This window comes from Pan paniscus, chromosome 8, assembly GCF_029289425.2.
Source record: "Pan paniscus chromosome 8, NHGRI_mPanPan1-v2.0_pri, whole genome shotgun sequence".
Lineage (NCBI taxonomy): Eukaryota > Metazoa > Chordata > Mammalia > Primates > Hominidae > Pan > Pan paniscus.
Window position 1 is genome coordinate 126,637,774 of NC_073257.2, and position 15,944 is coordinate 126,653,717.

At 42.1% G+C, this 15,944-nt stretch overlaps 1 protein-coding gene across 1 annotated transcript in view; it reads right to left on the minus strand.

Moving 5' to 3' along the window:
- Positions 1-7,771, minus strand: part of ABLIM1 (actin binding LIM protein 1) — a 329,600-nt gene extending 321,829 nt beyond the window's left edge. Inside the window, exon 1 of the mRNA XM_063607908.1 lies at positions 7,534-7,771. Coding sequence (XP_063463978.1) covers positions 7,534-7,546 — 13 coding nt within the window. The 5' untranslated portion in view covers positions 7,547-7,771. The remainder of the gene's footprint in view (positions 1-7,533) is intronic.
- Positions 7,772-15,944: the final 8,173 nt, after the last annotated feature.

Here is a 15,944-nt window from a genome sequence, read left to right on the forward strand (position 1 = left end):
GAATAGTTGCCTATGGCAAAAAGGTAATGAAATTAAATAATGGAGATAAAATAATCAATATATTAGACCACAGCAGGTCCTGATGGACTGACAATGATAGTAAACCATTACCTGAGAAGTGTGATTAACTCAAGCTTGTCTACACAAGTTCCCAAAAATTAAAAAACAAAACAAAATATAATGCAGTTCACAGATACAATGTGGGAACAATTCAACCTTCTGAAAATCTTTGCTGAAACATATGACACTCCCACATGTGAGATATTGATGTCCAAAATGATCTCTCTCATGTAAAAAAGAAATCTGTTTATTGAATCAGAACCATTTATTTTAAATGCAAAAAAGAACTTCCAGGAAATGTAGTGTTTTGCTGCTTTGATATTAAATACTAAATCTAATAATGGCTAAACTTGGCTTTCAAAGATAGTTTCTCCTTTTCTTGATTTAATAAACTGCTTGGGAGCCCTGTAACTCAAAGAGAGGAGAAACTGTAGTTGATACAGGCCAGAAACATGGCCCCCATATCACACCAAATAAGAACTCTTACTGCACTAATCTTTGCAACATCACCATGAAAGAAACCGATAAAGCTAGAGTGATGCTTGGGACAAGAGGCCCAGAGTGGTGGGCAGAAGTAAGAGAGAAGAAAGATGAAATGAAGAAGTCTCCCATTTATCAACTAGCAGATACATTTTAGGCTCTGCTATAGGCATCAAAGCTCAAGAAATCAGCAAAAAAAAAAAAAGTGTGGTTCTGATTCCTATTGTCCCTCCGCCCACATTCTAACCTTGGCCCCAACCCCATGAACAAGCCATGCTTAGCAGACAGCTTTGCTGCTACTCGAGGAAGCAGATGGCAGCCCCTATCACCTCTCTGCCCCAGCTTGCTACTGCCCAGGCTCTCGGCTCAGTCTGCAACCAAATTCCTCATGCCAAAGTTAGGACATTTCAAACTTGTCATGCGCAACCATCTCTCTCATTTCTGCAGTCTCAGCCATGGGAAGAACAGAGCCCTCCTCTCCCTTCTCATCCCGTTCTGCCCTGTTTCTTCCTTCCCACTGCACATCTCTCACCACTGACAACCTTCCACTGTGCTCTGGAACTGCAAGCCCTTGTCAGTGAAAAACCCTACATCCTCAGCCTTTCCCCAAAGTGCCCTCTCCATCTCCCAACTCCACTGAGATCTGGTTCTCCTCTCCCTGAAAAATATGTCATCTGGCAGCAACAGGCTTCCTAGGTTCAGTACTCACCATGCCACTTCTTTTCATGCCCTTTTCCTTGGAAAGGCCTTCCCTCCATCCTATTCTTTTTTACCTGGCTAAGTCCAACTCATTCTTCAAGAAAACAACTCTACTTTCTTTAAGAAGCCTCACCTGATATGGTTGTCATGCCCACAGCTAACTCAATGCCACTCTTTGGTATTACCATAATTCTCACTCTATCCCATATGCTCTCTTTCTCTCTCTCTCTCTCTTTCACTCGCTCTCTCTTTCTCCACTCAGGATATCCTTTTTTTTTGAGATGGAGTCTCACTTTGTCGCCCAGGCTGGAGGGCAGTGGCGCATCTCTGCTCACTGCAAGCTCCACCTCCCAGGTTCACACCAGTCTTCTGCCTCAGCCTCCCACATAGCTGAGACTACAGGCGCCCGCCACCACGCCCAGCTAATTTTTTTTATTTTTTAGTAGAGATGGGGTTTCACTGTGTTGGCCAGGATGGTCTCAATCTCCTGACCTCGTGATCCGCCCGCCTCAGACTCCCAAAGTGCTGGGATTACAGACGTGAGCCACCGTGCCCGGCCAGGATATCCTTTTATAAATATGTGTGTATTTGTCTTCCCCATAAAACTGTGAGCTCCTTGAGGGTACATACTGAGCCCTATTAACTAATTGCTGGCATGTAACAATTATTCAATAAATGTTCATCAGATAAATGAATAAAAATCTATGTCCCTGACTCCAATAAGTGAAATGAATGAGTAGGGATTAAGTGGACATTTTTCCTTTATTGGATTTTTCTCTCAATCTATTAAAGCTGTTCTTACTTACTACCAAACAACATAAAGATATAGCCAAAGAAAAGCCAACCACCTTCCCTCCTCACCCTTACCTTTGAGGTAGCCACTGCTAAATGCTTGTTATGTACTGTTCTATGATTTTTTCTCTGCTCGTGGAACACACACATATGCACACATAGGGATTTTTCTCAATTTACAAAACTGGGGTCATTTATGACATAGATTTTATTCTAAAACACACTCTTTTCACTTAACAATGTATCATGGCCATCCCTCCAGACCAGTGCATATGGGTCTCACTCACTCTTTCCAATAACTGTGTAATAGTCCACATGTATGCGCCACAATCTGGTCACTCATTCCCCCAATGGATGAGCAGTTAGGTTGCTTCCAGTTTTGTGGAAGTTCCGAAAACAACGTTAGCAAAACTGGTCTAAGATTTCGACAGCACACATGAGTTATTTCCCTGCCAGTGCAATGGAATCTATCCACACACACCTGGGCCTTTTTCCTCATGACTCAAGCTTCTGAAAAGCCAGCAGTTTCATTGAGTGATTGCTTCTTTGTAAAGTGTTTGTTTTCTGCATGTGTCTTGCATGGTGTATGTATTTACTATTTATTGAATTGGACCGAAAGCTAACCAGATAGAAAATTGTCTGAAGGGTTTATGGGATGCACTGTTTGCCATTAATTCTGAGGATTTGATAGGAAGGGAGAAAATAGGAGATTTTCATTTTTAACTTTGTATAATTCCAGCCTGTTTGAATTTAAATATACTGTATTAATTTATAATTTAATATTTTAATGTATTATATAGGTATGTTAACATAGTTTTGTTGTATTAATACATTGATAGTGATTTTTTTTTTTGAGACTGTTGACCAGGCTGGAGTGCAGTGACATGATCTTGGCTCACTGCAACCTCCACATCCCAGGTTCAAGCAATTCTCCTGCCTCAGCCCCCGAGTAGCTGGGACTACAGGTGCACAACGCCATGCCCACCTAAGTTTTGTACTTTTTTTTAGTAGAGACGGGGTTTCACCATGTTGGCCAGGTGGGTCTTGAACTCCTGACCTCATGCTGCCTTGGCCTCCCAAAGTGCTGGGATTAGAGGCATGAGCCACTGCACCCAACCTGCTTTTAATATATTACTTTTATAACTTAAAAATAACTTTTTTGAAAGCTTGCAGGATGATCCAGATCCGGCATTAGAGAAAATAAGCTCTAATTCAATGGCTCCCAAGTCTGCCTGTACATAAGAAATAACTGGGGCTTATTAAAAATGCAGATGCCCAGGCCTAACCTGAATATTCTGATTTAGTAGCTCTGAAGAAGAGGCTTTGTATCAGTACCTTTGATAAACACTCCAGATGAGTCTTATGATCCTGCCATAATGGGACACCACTGTAATCTAGTGGTCCTTAGAATCACTTTTCACATGTTTTGGGACTCTATCTTTAGTGTTTAGAAACCATTAGATCTGGAATGAGGCCTGGGAATCTATATTTTCAAAAGGTTGCCTAGACAATTCTCCCCAGGTATGGAAACTCTATTCCAAGTGTTATAATTTCCTCTAGCTGGTAATTCAAAAATCAAAATAAAATGGATCCGTTTTGGTCTCTAGTGGAAAAATACAACACCAAGTTACAAGTCTTTGATGAGAGTATCCTAAAATACCACAAGATGGGAATGTCTTAGCTTGCTCTATCATAAAATTAAAGAATGCTTTCAATTGTTAGCTTGAATAGAGAACTGGATTTTAATACTTTTGTCTTAAAATTTTAAAAATAAAGTTGCTTTTCTTATGAGATTAAATTGATTTATTTGTTTGTTTGTTTTTTTGAGATAGAGTCTCAGTCGTCACCCAAGCTGGAGTGCAAAGTCGCAATATCAGCGATTCTCATGCCTCAGCCTCCCGAGTAGCTGGGATTACAGGCGTGTGCCACCATGCCCGGCTAATTTTTGTATTTTTAAGAGTGATGGGGTTTCACCATGTTGGCCAGGCTGGTCTTAAACTCCTGGCCTCAAGTGATCCATCCGCCTCAGCCTCCCAACGTGCTGGGATTACAGGCGTGAGCCACCGCACCCGGCCAATTGATTTCATTGTTTTCTTTTCCTTTTTTTAAACCAACCAGGGACATTTAATTAAAAAAAAATACAAGCAAATTATCCAGGACCTAATCTGCTAAGCAGAGTTCTCCCCAAGAGGATGAAGCCCTGCTGGCTGGCTCTGACATTCAATTCAGACTGAAAACACAGTAACTCCTCTGGCCCTTGCTGGGAAATGTCCTGCCCAGGCCATGGGCAGCACTCCAGCGCAGCTGACCTCCCACAAGGCCCCCAAACACATGATCCCACCAAAGGCTTGAACAGGGGAACCTCACAAGCAGGCAGAGAGCACACCTGAGACACAAGGACAAGTAAGTCAAGCAAATGGGACTGAGGTAGGCAGCCCCAGCCCCTGTCTCCATTCTGTGCCCCCTTAAGGGGGGCTGTTTTCTACTTTTTTCTTTTCTTTTCTCTTCTTTTTTTTTTTTTTTTTGAGATGGAGTCTCGCTCTGTCTGGCACAATCTTGGCTCACTGCAACCTCCGCCCCCTGGGTTCAAGCTATTCTCCTGCCTCAGTCTCTCGAGTAGCTGGGACTACAGGCATGCGCCACCATGCCCGGCTAATTTTTGTATTTTTAGTAGAGATGGGGTTTCACCATATTGGCCAGGCTGGTCTCAAACTCCTAACCTCATGTTCCACCCGCCTCGGCCTCCCAAAGTGATAGGATTACAGGTGTGAGCCACTGCGCCCGGCCATTTTCAACTATTAAAAAAAAAAAATTCTATTATTCCTACCATAATCTACAAGCCCAGATATTAGAAATAAGTAGAGATCATTTTAAGAATCAAGAGCATTTATCTTTTCAAGGATCTAAAGGACTTCCTATTGATAAGTTAGGTACTTAAGTAGACACATTAAGCTTCTGGTCCTATAAGCTTATTTCCCCTTTCAGGAGTACAGACAAGAGCAGATGACTGAATCGAAACACCATAGTGAAGCCCACAGTTTTGAAATCTTTTAAAAAATTAATGACAAAAATATACACATTTCTAGACAAACTCAACTCAGTAACTACTAAGCACTCTACTAATCTTTTAGAATTTTTTTTCAAATTCACATAAATAAAAGTGCTGCATAAAAAGATACGTAAAATCCTCAGTCTTTGGTAATGTCTAGGAAATTCTGGTTCTCAACACTGAAATAGGAAGAAAAAACTAGGAATATCAAATTAACAACATCTAGTATCAGTGGCCTTGTTTTCCACACTTTGTCATTACCAAATGCCTACCAAGATGTTTCTAAATGTATTGGAAATTCCAAGTTACTTATCAAGGCTATTTCCTTTCAATGCCATGTCTAAGCCATTCTCTCTCTCTTCTTAGCAAATCAATGATTGTGATGTCTATTACAATATTTGAAGGACTAATAACAGAAGTAGTAAAACAAAGTGGATGTGATCAGAATCAGATAGATTTGGGTAGAAATCAGGATCTGCCATTTACCAAGCTTAGCTCAGTCAAATTTTATAATCTCTCAAAACCTCAATTCCTTCATCTGTAAAATGGGGAGGTAATAACAATAGCTACTTGATTGAGTCATTGTGAGGATTAAATAATGTAACACATGTAAAGTACGTGACACCTAATAAACATACAATAACTGATATTTATTATTATAGATATTTTTCCCTCTACAAGATTAGTCAGACTTCAAACTGTTAAATGCAAGATGACCAACATGAAGTTTGAAGGGGAAATAAGACAACTGAATGAAATGTCTATAGCTGACTCCAAACCATCCTGCTTGAAACTGGGTTGAAGAAGAAATGTTTGAGAACTCAGCCCCATTCCAAGGCTTAGAGCCCCTTAGAATCTCTGGGGCCATCTTCATTTCACATCCTCAGATAAACCCGAGACCCTGGAATAGGAGGGGCCAGAGACTAAATGAAATTGTGTGACGGCCTAACAAACTTGATGCTTCCTAGGGCATACCAAGATTCCACATAGTTACTTGGCCCCTACAGTGTGCAAGGTTCTGCACTAACAGGTTTGGGTGCTGTAAAGCTGAATCAGAAGTGGACTCTGACCTCAGAGAGATTTACAACTTATAAGAGATATTCTCCATATGTTCCTTGTGGTACTTAGGACAGCGGTCAGCACTCAAAGCCTCAGTCTAAGAACATAGTTCAGAGATTGTTATGACTCCATCCATATACACACCAAGTCCCTTATGGTGTTATCTGTTCCATGCTCTTTTTTCGTTCTCTAATATACGTGAATAATTAGGCATGAATAGGCAGGTAGTATCTCAGAGCCCTATGTCACCTCTGCATCCTGGTATCTACAATATAAATTCTGTCATTCCACCAAGTCCTTTCCACCCCATTTCTAGGTACAGATCCAACCAACCATATCGCCAAAGCAATCATCAACAAAGATCAGATTGCTTGAAAAGGAATTAAAACACTCTGGATAGAGATTACTCTATTCATTATATGCCCCAGGATGAACTCTGAAAAGCAGCGCTTAATTATCCAACACATGTTATCAAATTCTTAAACTCCTTCCAAAAAGCAGGATTAAAGCTTCGGAGTTTAAAAAAAAAATAAAAAAACAACTCTGCAACTCCTCTTACAGGTTGCCTTCAGGGTATCAAAAGGGGTGGCACTTACTGCTTTGCAAATACACTTTCTAAAAATAATCAATATTTTCTTTAAATGCTTACGGCAAAGCAACCAATTCACTTCATTTTAATTGCTCGCAAGCTGCAGAATGACTTGATCTCTTTAATATTTCACTCATACTAGCAGCCACTGAGCTATGACTAACCCACTCTCCCCAGCATCGTCGCTGGCTCCAGATGGCAAGAAATACATTCCCTTTATTCTTGCCTGAAAAGCAATTCTGATTTTTTTTTTCTTCCACCCATTTCACCTGCAGTAATTGTTTTACTCCAGAAAGAAAATGGGTGGGGAGTGGAAGGGGAGATTCATGCAGAGGGTAGTACAGGTGGGGAATTTACTTTTTTTTTTTTTTTAATGGGGTGTAAGCACTGCAGCTTTAAATCGTGCTGCATCAAGCCCTGGATTTCTTCCATAGCCGAGCTGCAAAATGGTAACTAGAAAGGAGGAAAAAATACCTCTTCCTCCCTCCTGGCCAGCCCTTCCACAGCTCCCGGCAGGGCAGCCAGCGCGAGCCCATCCCCCACGCCTCCCAGCCCAGACGCGCGGCGGGCACAGGTGAGCGGGGCGCCGACTTTGGCCCTTAGGCTCGCCCACATCCGGGGATCAAGGTCAAGGGCGAGGGCTTCCTTCCCCTGCCCCCGGCCCCCGGCAGCCCCGAGTCCGGGGATCCGCTGCCAAAGTTTCAGGCCGGGCTGGGGCCGGCGCGGCTGTCGCAGCCCCCCCGCCCTCCTGCACCTGTTCGGCCCGCCGGGGTCAGTGGACGGTGCCCACCTGGTCCCCACTCACCTCTGGCGGACATGGTGCAGGCAGCGGGAGCCGGAGCTGGAAGGCGTTGGACAGCCCCGCAGGGCGCGGGGAAGAAGGCAGCCCCGGAGCGCCCGCCCGGCCCCGGCCCCCTCCAGCTCCCGGTGCGGGGACGCCGCCCGCAGGACACCTGGCCGCCCGCTCCGCGCAGCAAGGCCGACGGGCGGGGACGCAGCGGCCGCAGGGACCCGCCGGGCGCGGCAGCGCTGACACCCGCGGCCGCGCTGGGCGGGGCGCGCCTCCCCCGCCCCGAGCCGCCGGGGCCCACCCGGGTCCAGCAGCCGCTCTGCCGCGGCGCCGGGCGGGGCTCTGTCCCCGAGGAACGAGGGTCTGCGTCCTCCCCTCTCCCCGCCCGGCTTCTTAATAAGAAGAAAAATAACGTGGGTGCTCCGAATGGCTCTCCAGCTCTCTGGTCCCAGAGAGAGAAAGCAAGAAAGGGCCGTTCGTTCCTTCCCCTAAGTGATGCCCTTGACAGGAGAGCGAAGACCACAGTCGCCTGAGGGGGCTCAGCCCGCAGTCCACACGCGGGGACCGACCCACCAGCCCCTCCGAGTCGGCCAGGCTCTCGGAAAGCCTATGGGCGGGGTGGGATGGGGCGGGACTTTTCCTCCAGCGACCCTCGAGTCAGCGCCGGGCGTCAGGGTCCCCCCACCCAGCACCCGGTCTTGAGCCAACAGACACTCAAGGGAGGTCTGTGCATACACTTGATTTACTGCATCAACTCTGAAGAGTCGGGGCTGGGCCGGGCTGGTGACCACTCTGAACAAATCCCCTTTTTCTATATGTCAGGATAAAAAGGAGAAAATACAACAAAAACCTCTTAGTGCCCTGGAGGTTTATCAACTAGAGCTTGATGCTAATAAGCAACATAATAAAAAGCCACCAGATCCAGAAATTCTAACTAAAAAGGTGGGATTCCACTCTCACGCCCTGTCCTCTCTTCCTCTGTGCACTCTCAAAACAGATGTTCTGTGGCCGGGTGTGGTGGCTCACTCATGTAATCCCAGCACTTTGGGAGGCTGAGGTGGACGGATCACTTGAGGTCAGGAGTTCAAAACCAGCTTGGCCAACATGGTGAAACACTGTCTTCACTGAAAAAAAAAAAAAAAAAAAAGCAAATTAGCAGGCCTTGGTGACCGGTGCTTGTAATCCCAGCTACTCGGGAGGTTGAGGTATGAGAATCGCTTGAGGTGGAGGATGCAGTGAGCCGAGATCACGGCACTGCACTCCAGCCCGGGTGACAGAGCAAGACTCCATCAAGAGAAGAAAGAAAGAAAAAGAAAGAAAGAGAGAAAGAGACAGACAAGAAAGAAAGAAAAGAAAGAAAGAAAGAAAAGAAAGAAAGAGAAAGAAAGAAAGGGAAGGAAGAGAGAGAAGGAAGGAAGGGAAGGAGAAAAGAAAGGAAGGAAGGAAGAAAGAAAGAAAGAAAAGAAAGAGATGTTCTAGTTGTTTTCTATGTTGGCACTGCCCAAATCCATCCTGATGTGATGGGAATTGTATGGAATTGTATAATAGTTCTGACAATTCAGAAATATTAAAAAATAGGTGAACGTAATTCTTTCAGAAAAAATAATTGATGGATAATTGAGCATTGTTGAAAAAAACCCAACCAAATGATCATGTGGGAAAGGAAATACTAGAAAAAAGATTTGTAATGGGAATAGAAATTCTCAGATTCAAATGCCAACTACAAAAATCAACTCATTATTTATCCATCTTGACGACATCCCTTTCACTGTCTTTTAGGCAGAAAACTTGCCAGTGAATCACAATTCAGTTGCTTCAATCTCAAAACAACTCTCCTCTCCCACTATCCTCATTCCACTCTTAACCTTTCTCACCTAAAGCATGATCACAGGAATAGCCTGGTTGCCCTGCCTACATCCAGCCTCCAGCCTCCACTGCCTCCCTACCACCCACCCCCCAGGTTTATTTTGCCCATTACCTTGAGAATAATTTTTCTATTTTTAACATGACTAGTTCATGTTCTACTATGAGGTTATACTCCAAAACCTCTAGTGGGTCCTCACTGATCTCCAGATACAGACTCAACATTTCAAACTGTCTTCATCCAAGCAATTAATTCATCCAGCAAAATTTTATTGAACACATATTATGTACCAGTCTCTAGGGTAGATACTAGGGTTACAATGGTGAACAAGATAGACACGATCTATGCCCACACAAAGCTTAGAGTCCACTGAAATTTTAAGGTCCTTCATAATCTGTGCTTTCCTACCTCGCCAGTGCCATCTCTAGCTAATCCCTACTCAAACATTTTACTGTAGACAATTTTTCCCTCTGTTTCTCGACAAGATAATATGTTTCCTGTCTCCCTGCCTTTACTCATTCTCATTTTTCTTCCCCAATGTCCTCCTCCCCACCCAAGTTAACTCATATAACATCTTATGAAAGGTTCTCCTTCTACCTTAACCCACAGTGATCTCGTTCAATCAACTTCTGTGGCATTTACTTTCAGAATCACCTGTTTTTACTTAACACACTGCTTTCTGCTGCTGTTTAATGGTTTTGTTGTAAGTCTTTTCTATCTCCCCAAATCTCCTTGAAATCAGGGACTTGGCCAGTCTTGTCGAATTGAATTTGTTCTGGAAGTACACAGAACATATGTTATATCAGATATCATACTAGTAAGATAGAGAGGTCCCAGAACTGTGTGCCTTCTTTTTAATATTTATATATTTATTTGAGACAGAGTCTCGCTCTATCACCCAGGTTGGAGTGCAGTGACACCATCTCGGCTTACTGCAACCTCCACCTCCCGTGCTCAAGTGATTCTCATGCCTCAGCCTCCTGAGTAGCTGGGATCACAGGCACGTGCCACCACACCTGGCTAATTTTTGTATTTTTAGTAGAGACGGGGTTTTACCATGTTGGCCAGGCTGGTCTCGAACTCCAGGCCTCAGGCAAACTGCCCGCCTCGGCTTCCCACAGTGCTGGGATTACAGGCGTGAGCCACCGCACCCGGCCTATTTTTATTCTTTTAAGTAATATCTAGTCTTTTTCTCTAACTGCCACAATAGTTCTGGTTCTTATAACCTCATAGCAGAATTACAGATACAGTGGCAAATTCCTAATAATGAACAGATCTTACTCTTGTCCTTAAGATGCTTGTAATAGACTACACAGATGATTATAAAATTCACTCCTAGATGTAAGTCTCAAATAAGACACCTTTCCCAATACTGTTAGGCACATAGCAAGTACTCAGTGCCTGCCTGACTGGCAGGTTGCAAAATGGTAAATTTGCTATCAAAGGTCATCTTTAGCTAAAAAGAGGTTTCCCTATGTATTTAGCTTTAGTCTTCTTCAGGTTAAGTATATATTTTAAAATATATGTGATTTTCTTACATTTTGGAGTTGTGATATATGGAAATGACATTTTAGGGCCACTCACATCATCTCAGAATCTCTTTCTATAATCTCAGAAATCTGAAACCAATTCTTCCAATCATACAGCAACCAAGTTTGTTAATGGCTTGAATCTCCTAACAAATGTCTCATCTGAAATAACTGAGAATACTTTAGAAATCATTGTAAAAGCAAACTGTAAAGTGCAAGGAATTTTAGGAGACATAGTAAATGCCACTCTTTAAAATCAGGAAATAAAGTACAGTCTATTGGTTGAAACCAGAGGAAAAATTTATATAGACCAAAGGGATGAAACACATTCCAGTCTGTGTTTGAAAAAAAGAGGTTCCTATTTGACTCTTGCCAAAAATGCTCTTTTAATTTCTAATGGAAGGAAAGGTAATGTACATTATTAACATTTTTTCTTTATTGATTTTTTAAATAATTGAATATTGAGTCTTACTCCCACAGCTTTTCAGCTGCCAACTCATCATCACTTCTCATTCTGAACCTAAGCTTCTCATGAGTAGCATGAGAATAATTCTTCTTTCTGCATAACTTCAAGCTTAAAGGCACACTGAACTACTCAATGGTTTTTAATCAAATACCTTTATAATACCTACTATGTAACAGGCAATGAGGAAGTCCTGGCAAACAAGTTAGAAAAGCAGTATACAAGGTGGAGAAGCTAAGCCTGAGACTCTTCATTAAGCCAGGCCACTAAAGGGGGATAAAATAACCCCAGATTAGTCATATCCCTGGCTCCCGAGAGAAGCAAACTAAAATTCTTTTTAAATACTTCTTTTTTAGTAAAAGCATCCAACAGTGGCTCATGCCTGTAATCCCAGCACTATGGGAGGCCAAGGTGGAAGAATCATGTGAGCCCAGGAGTTTGAGACCAGCCTGGACAACATGGCAAAACCCTAACTCTACCAAAAAAAAAAAATTTAAATTAGCCAGGTGTGGTGGCTTGTGCCTGTAGTCCCAGCTATTTGGGAGTCTGAGGTGGGAGGATCACTGGAGCCCAGGAGAGTGAGGCTGCGGTGAGCTATGATTGCATCACTGCACTCCAGCCTGGGTGACAGAGTGAGACCCGGTCTCAAAAAAACACAAAAATCTTCATCAGTGTAGACCCCAAGGATTCCACAAATAAAGATCAAGCAAACATGAGGTCATAATAAAAGATGCCAAAATACACAGGAAAAGAAGCCATGCTGAGTGAGAGTCAGCAGAAACAACAAATAGATACTAAGTAGTTTGGGTATTATAATTCCCAGATAATACATAAAAAACAAGAGATAAAATATATATAAAGTAACAAAAAAATAACAAAAGATACACATCACAAAACTAAGCCAACACCAGACTATCAAAAATGACCAAGTAAATTTCAAAAAGAACCAAATAGAAATAACAACTATCAACTATAGAAATTTTAAAACTCATTGGATAGATAAAACAGACAAACAGAACCAAAGATTTAGTGAATTGGAAAGTAGATATTAAAAAGCCACTAGAAATACAGCTCCAAAATATTGGGAGATGAATAATGCAAAATAGAGGTTAAGATATATTGACAATAGGATAAGAAGATCTAATTTGTAAATAATAGGAGTCCTAAGAAACAATTTTAAAATGGAGAAAAGACTACATTTGAAGGAAAAACAACTAAGAATATTATAAAATACATATATCAATAAAGGAAATACAATATATACCAGGTTGGATGAATAAAAAGAAATCTAGACCTAGACACACTGATACTGAAACTGAACAACACTAAAAACAAAGATAAGATCTAAAAAGCAGTCAAAGAGAAAGGACATAGCCTAGGAACAAAACAGATTGATAACAGACTCAAGGGAAAGGATAAAAGCCATGAGACAACAGAATTCTGATTAGCCTATAATTGTTCATTTAAAATTTCATGAATAGGCCAGGCGCGGTGGCTCACGTCTGTAATCTCAGCACTTTGGGAGGCCAAGGTGGGTGGATCACTTGAGGTCAGGAGTTCAAAACCAGCCCAGCCAACACAGTGAAACCCTGTCTCTATTAAAAATTTAAAAATTAGCTGGACATGGTGGTGCATGCCTGTAATCCCAGCTACTCAGGAGGCTGAAGCAGGAGAATAGCTTGAACTCAGAAGGCGGAGGATGCAGTGAGCTGAGATTGCGCCACTGCACTCCAGCCTGGGCTACAGAGAGAGACTCCGTCTCAAAAACAAACAAACAAAACAAAAAAATTGCATGAACAGCAAAAATATCTTTCAAAAATGAGGGCAAGATAGATATTTTAAGACAGATATTGAGTGTACCACTAATAAAATTTCTGTATCATTTATATATAAATATATATGTAAATATATAAATATATTTATGTAGAGTAAAATGACCACCATTAAAAAGTATGAGATAGAAGCAAGAATGAGGAAAAAAGAAATTTGTTTACATAGAAATAAATCCAACTAAATATCAATACATTTGAAATGAAGAACTAGGATAAAATGTGGTTCTTTGAAAAGAATTAACAAAATGAATGACCTTTAGTGAAACTAAGAAAAAAAAGAAAGAATAAATAAAGAGTATTAGAAAGACACACTTAACTACAGTTAGAAGAGAGATTTAAATGAGATTATAAACTGGAATTCTGCTTTTGGCCATGATGAAGTAATAATTAGACTTGTCTTCCCAAATCAAACAACAAAACTGAAAAAAATACATGAAACAACTATTTTTAGGTATTGGACAACAGGCAGCCCAGGACAGTGGTTCCTGAGAAAACAGAAGCAAATAAAGTGAGTCCTGTGAATGCCGTGGCTTCTGACTAGAGGAAACTCCCAGGCTACAGGTGGAGGGAGGAGAAACCCAGACAGAGCTCAGTGGTCTCACTGAGTTTAGGAGAAAACAAGCATGGTCCCGAGAGGCCATGGTGGATGGAAGTTGTGGGATAAGTGCCTAGAGGAAACTATGTGGAGAAAGAGCTACAGGAATCTACAGAAGAGTGCTCTTGAGACCTTACTGATTCCTAAGCTGCACATATACCAGGTGAAGTTCCACGAGGATAGGTAAAATGAACAAATGTTTGAAAGCTGCCCATTGGTAGGGCTCCTACAACTGAGAAAAAAGTTGGGCTGAAAAACAAGAGACAGAGTTAAACAGAGTAATAAGTAATCTAGTCCAAAGCCAGGGCAGAATGTGAAACTTGGAAGGACCTCTAACCTAGACATGAGGGCTAGGGGCAGCATATGGTAGAGCAGAGCAGAGATGTTAAATATTTTAGATGTAGGCTCTGTCATAAAGGAAATCAGTACAAGGGAACCAAGGCGGAGATAAGAATGAATTCTAGTCCTTAGCAGAAGCCAGGGGAAAAAAAGTACTAGGTGTCCAAAGGTGCCCATGCCAGGAACTAGTTTCCTGAAACAAAACAAAAAACACAGGTGTATTGTCCGTTCTCACACTGCTATAACGATACTACCTGAGTCTGGGTAATTTATAAAGGAAACAGGTTTAATTGACTCACATTTTGGATGACTGGGGAGGCCTCAGGAGACTTACAATCATGGAGGAAGGTGAAGAGGAAGCAAAGACCCTCTTCACATGGTGGCAGGAGAGGGAAAAATGCAAGCAGGGGAAATGCCAGACACTTATAAAACCATCAGATCTCATGAGAACTCACTATCACATGAACAGCATGGGGAAACCGCCCCCATGATCCAATCACCTCCCTCCCTCAAAATGTGGGGATTACAGGTCCCTCCCTCCACATGTGGGGATTACAATTCGAGATGAGATTTGGGTGGGGACACAGAACCAAACCATATCAATAGGGTATTTGAGCAGTTTGAGAATTAGATATATGGGAGTTCAATGGAATATTTGAGGGATCAGGAGACGCAACTGGTTTATCCTCATCATCAAGGATTATTCCTCTGTTGCTGGATGGTGTCTCTTTAGTTCCAAGAGAGAGGTGAGGCATATTTTAGAAAATGACTGGATTATCATTCTGAATACCATAGATAGACCAGGAAGAGCACATTAGCCACAGTAAGTTCTCAGTGTTCTGCAGATGAATCTATGGGATTATTGAAGACACACGTTTTACAAGCCTTCTCAGTCATTTAGATACATCAAATCATAGTGAATGGAACCTACAACCTAGTGATGGCACTGATTCTTATATTATTGAACTGCTTCATTTAAATTCTTAAGTGACATACAGGATATATCATTTGTGACTGAACTCCAAATCTAACATTTGTAAGGCATGAAACATTTCTCTAACCACTAGGACATCAACACTATTTTACCCAAAAAAATCAGAAAAGAAGCATCTAATACAAATTATGTTCCTAATATATAGGCAGAGGGCTGTTGCTAATAGTCAATGGAATGCCAAACTCCTGATGGGATTACATTAACATTTTGATTTGATTGCAAATTAAAGCCAGTGAATAAAACTAAAGGTCACTTTACAGGAGTATAAAGCTACAGTGGACATAACGTGGCATAGGTGATCTTGACACCACAGAACTGTGAAGCCTGCAATCCTACAATATAGAGGGGTATGAGGAAGACATCTCAGGATACTGAAGAGTGTTGCAGAGGACCCACAAATAGTCCTGAGCATGAGATGGTGGACAACAAACCCATTTTTGGTGTGGGTAAAATCATTAGCGACATCTTTTTCTTTTTTTTTTTCAGCAGTTTGAAGATGTGTCATTCCATTTATTTTTTCATAATTTCTGTTAAAAAGACTGCAGCTGCCCTTACTGTTGTACCTTTGAAGGTAAAGCATATTTTTTCCTTTGTTAAAAAACGTAGTTTTGGGCCGGGCGTGGTGGCTCATGCCTGTAATCCCAGCACTTTGGGAGGCTGAGGCAGGCAGATCACAAGGTCAGGGGTTTGAGACCAGCCTGCCCAACTTGGTGAAACCTCATCTCTACTAAAAATACAAAAATTAGCCGGGTGTGGTGGCACGTGCCTGTAGCCGCAGGTACTCGGGAGGCTGAGGCAGGAGAATCGCCT